The sequence below is a fragment of the Penaeus chinensis genome, chromosome 34 (assembly GCF_019202785.1).
Source record: "Penaeus chinensis breed Huanghai No. 1 chromosome 34, ASM1920278v2, whole genome shotgun sequence".
NCBI classification, from domain to species: Eukaryota; Metazoa; Arthropoda; class Malacostraca; order Decapoda; family Penaeidae; genus Penaeus; species Penaeus chinensis.
This window is the reverse complement of record NC_061852.1, coordinates 20,818,654-20,823,653: the sequence shown is the minus strand read 5'-3', so window position 1 is coordinate 20,823,653 and position 5,000 is coordinate 20,818,654. Positions and strand designations below refer to the sequence as shown.

The following is a 5,000-nucleotide window of genomic DNA, read 5'->3' as shown; positions in this document are numbered from 1 at the left end:
TGTTTGCATTACCATTATCAATCTATGTTGAAATAAATGTGATTCTGATTAAGTCAGCCAGTTTCAACAATCTATAATCTTGTTTACCATAATATTGGAATTACAATTCAGTTTTAAGAAAGTCGGTCCAAGCAATGTAAATATTTACCAGCAAAATTTTGAAACTATAGAAAAGATTCAAATTGAATCTACTTGACTTATTGAACAATTGCTTTACAGACAGAAATTCAGTTTAAGCCTCAAACTGAATATTTACCACATTGAAACATTACTTTATACCTTCACTATCACACACAGATCTTGATACATACGATGCTATAAAGTTTTAGAAATCTGACCATCCTGCATAAAACATCAAAGTTAAATGTGTTTCATAAACATACATACACACGTGTGTTAATATATCATAGCTACAAAAATAACCATGATATTTTATGCAGGACTTTTTCCTGTATTTCCATATATACAAATATATAAACACAATGTGTAACCAAACATATAACAAATATATTCAATGTCAGCACAATCATATTATTTAAGAACATGTGCCATTTTCTTACTTTGGTAATGTGTGTCAGCAGCAGTATAAGCAGTTGCAGTTGATGGTTGTGCGTAGTAAGTCTTGGTAGAGTCATAGGCCGCAGCTGCTGCAGCAGCTGCTGTCTGAGTGGTTCGGCCATAACCATAGTCATAAGTGGTTGAGGCGGCACCACTTGGGTAGGTACCCGCTGCTGTCGAGTGGGTTGCTGCTGCTGCTGCTGCTGCAGTCTGATACCCAGTGTCATAAGTTGACCCTGCTGCACGCTGGGTGGTGTATGTACCAGTAGGAGTGTGACCAACTGGGTAGCCGGTCTGTCCAGTTTGATAAGCTGCTGCCGCATTGGCAGCAGCACTGTAAAAAGATATTAAAATATTATTTTTTCTTTTTAATTATTTATTTATTTATTTTTACAAATATGGCATGATATTAAGAATTGGAAAATAAGAATATAACACTTTTTAAACTTAATTAGCATATCCTCTATTTTCTGTAGTTATGTATGATCAGATCTAGTACCATACACATGCATTTTTATTTTCAGACATTGTATAAAAACAAAAATTAAATTAATAATAATAATAATAATAATAATAATAAATAAACAAAAATTAGATACATTTCCCATTTGTTTTATACTATTCTAAAAGACAAAATACCTTTCACATTTGTTATGTTATATTCTAATAAAAAACATACTAATGGTCAACTTTACGAAAAAAGGAATTTACTCTTGAGACTCAACTTGCATATATATCCCTTGGATGAACTATTATTAGCAACCATTGAATATACTCCAGACATCCATGGCTGCATGCCAGCTTACATTTGGCAATCTTACCATGGAGCTGGTGATTATGTATAAAGTTTTCTTTATGTTAACCAACACTAAGCTCCACATGAGGTTAAATATCTAGCATGAGGTATCTGACCTCTTCTTCAGTACTTTTACAATATCATACTGTAGACAGTAAATTATGCAAAAAAATAAGTCGTACCATGCACACCTTTAACTTACATTTTAATATAACCATATACAGATTAATGGTCACACCTGAATGATAAATTACAAGTTTCCAGAGGAACAAACATGATACATACTTAATATTCACATCAATAATGTAGTCAAACTGAAAACTGACAGCCAAGGGAAGTGCAGAAGATAAAGAAAATGCTAGTCTTTTTTTTTTTTTTTTTTTTTTTCTTGAAGCCCCTGAAGTTCAAATTAACCATGTGGAGCATCTCTCTGATTCCTTAACTCAGTGACTATGATATAGAAATTTGGGTACTATGGCATATTTCATCCAGCCAAAATCATTACCATTTCCACCACTCCCCCTTCACACAACCCATTATGATATACAAGCTCTCCTTATTATCAATACATCTAGATACCTATAAATACATCTTAATGCATATCCTACTGTTTTATATGATACAATAACTGATGTTTTGATTTAGAAATTCATAGCAAACTACTTCCATTTTCATGCATATGCAAGGCATAACTTTTCTAATATTGCACTCTATTGACACATGTATCTGATATATTATATTATATAAAAACACATCTGAATCAAATTTTTAAATTTTGATATTCATAGCTGCTGACTGAGCCAGAAAGGTATTATTGCAAGTTGCGGTCACCTTTTCATAGAAGTATCACATCCCACCAATTTCCAAATGCAATCTGGCAAGTACAGGAAACACATGCTTAACCTACTCTATACTCTTAGCTGACATACAATATTTTCATGTACAAGTCTACAAGATTGTAAAACTAGTTTTGAAAGATTGCATCTTGTCAATGATAGATGCCAGAGCCAAAAAACTGAAAATCTATTTAGTAGACGCTGACCATGCTGTGGCATCTACATATCTATGTCTCAGGTCGTGGTTTACCATGGCATGCTAGTCATGCACTGTTCATCAGGTCAAGTAAGAGTTAGACCCCCTAAATATAAACAGAAATGCGGACTCTGGATTTATAAATAATTGAGAGAGAGCTAGGAAAACATTGAGAATTTGTTCTGCCCCGACCAAGCATCTACCACACTGCCTTTCTTTTCTTTTTTTCTCTCTGTACATACATGGCTCTGCTACTGGTGAGCCACAAAGGAGTTAATTAGTAGAACTTGTGACCTTACCCAATTTCACCTGTTCTTGAATTGGCAGCCTTTTTTTTGGATGGCATAAACCGCTCGAAATGTGGCGTGCGGCTGTACGCCACGGCGGAAGTATCAAAGTGCTCCGAGGCGGGGATTCGACTTGATGTGCCAAACTCCCACGCTCAAAGTCGGTGCATTGCCATTGATCGCCAGAGCGTTTTTTTTTTTTTTTTTTTTTTTTAAACACCCGTCACCAAGGGGTTAATATCGATGGTGTTATTTCTCTCACAGGCAATAAAATTACTATAATGTTATAGTTATAAGCAACAGCAATACAAGATAACTTATTTTCAAATATCAAGGAAAAGGGTAAACAGGCAAGACAGGCAGTACTTGTAATTGGCTCATTGGTGACTTAGTATAAGTGTAGCCATCAATGTGTAACAACAATGAATAAAGTAAACTCACAGTGGGCATGGCATGTATGTACATGCCATGCCTGTCAGATTTGGGTTAACCCTTTGCCACCAGGTGGCAAGTATGCACATACTATGGTATGCCTGATTATATTCCGGGTGACACGTATATACATTGCATGGTGCATAGGTCCCGTTTGCCAGGGGCATGTACGATCATGCTATGGTGCTGACACAATCTCCCAGCAGCAGGAGCCGGGCCACAACAAATACAGCCCGGGAGAGTGGGCTTTCATATTGGGAAACTACCCAGCAGCTTTGGGTTTATGAGATCAAAAGTTTGTCAGACTTCAGTTTTTCTTAACCCCTTAACGACGGGTCACGCTGATAGGCATGAAAACAAACCACTTGAAATGTGGCGTGCGGCTGTACTATTTATGAAGTTAGTTCTTCTTTTTATGCATAAGTACTTTTAGCTTTATGGCCATTTTCCAATATCCAAGTTTGCCATCTGATTTGCTTTTTCCAGATGGTAATATACTATTTTCTTTGCACACTATAGTAGATGGTAATGCATCTACTATTTGGACTGGTGTCTTATCTCTTTGGGGGGTGGTTGTTGTGGGTACGAGTGCCCACAGGTATGGCTGAGTACTGGAGGTGAAGTGGCTGGAGATCAACGGGGGAGCTGGCAGGCTCCCAAGTCCGCTAAGGACTGGGCAGTCCTTGTGTTGCTGCCGCTGTTGTCGTGTTCTGCAGGAGGATCAGGGAATGCTGATTTCGGTTCTCTGACCCAACCTGGGAAACTACGCTGAACTTCAGGTTGCGGGGTCATGCTGCTACAACACAATGCCGAGCATGGAAATGGCGTTCTCCATGGAGCTGGAGCTCTACCAGTCATGGCTCAGACTTTACATTCCACGCTCATACATTGATTGGAATAATGCAAAATTGCCAAATGAGTCTAATAAAAGCCTCAAGAAGTTATTGCACTTGTGGCAAATCATCCCAGCCTGAAACACTCACAACAGCAAGTTTGCATCACCTGCCTCCGAGCAAGACTTTAGCATGACATGATGGTCACGTTACCTGGATCAAAGGGGTTAATGCAGTGGTGCTGTGTGGCAACCATCTTGCCAGATATGGTCTTAAAATGGCCTGTAAACTGTTGGGAGGTTAAAAAGCAACTTCCTACTTCAAAGGTACTAACCAAAATTAATGCAAGTCTACTAATCAAAAGTGTGAATGATGAACTGTCTCATTTACTGTCCACATAGACTACTAAAGTCTTTGGAAACCATTTCGGGAATGGGTTAAGTTTATAAGATGAGAAACCAGTTCATGTCCACCTTGTCTGATTATACATTGTGAAGGTTCACCATAACACAAAACACAAAAGATGTGGGACTTAATGCATTACTGCCAGGTACATATGCTGCCCAATGTAGTTTTGTTTTGTGAATTTTGATTACAAATAGATGGCTCTACATTTGCTCACTGTTGAGTAACAAGTGCACTCCCTAATTTTACCATACCTTTAATTAATTTTGTTTCTAATGCTGTTAATATCAATATTATATTTTTTTGAGGATTCTTTATGAAATGACCACACTCCTCTATGGCTAACATTCATATACTCAATACAATATGTGATAAAACAAAATTTTAGAAAAGTAAAAAAAATAAACATGTTCTATAAACTTTCCTAACTCTGAGCCCCAACCAATTGCTGTATTTCCCTAGTCCCAGCAAAGCATTTACCACTATCAGTTCACTTCACTTCTGAAGTTAATCTTCACCCAATACAGATAATTTTGTGCATTGGTAAGCAGTTTTTCCCTCTCTCTATACTGGTGTCCTTTTAGCTTTTCCTAAAATAGTGGTCATTATACAAGGATATACCCAACATATTCAAAAAGGAAATGTCCATGTCAAACA

General features: G+C 37.2%; 1 protein-coding gene across 11 annotated transcripts in view; it reads right to left on the bottom strand.

Moving 5' to 3' along the window:
• Positions 1–5,000, bottom strand: part of LOC125043785 (zinc finger RNA-binding protein-like) — a 31,814-nt gene that overhangs the window by 25,459 nt on the left and 1,355 nt on the right. For all 11 annotated transcript variants that reach the window (XM_047640068.1, XM_047640070.1, XM_047640069.1 and 8 more), the window contains exon 2: positions 561–892. In XM_047640068.1, coding sequence (XP_047496024.1) covers positions 561–892 — 332 coding nt within the window. The remainder of the gene's footprint in view (positions 1–560; positions 893–5,000) is intronic.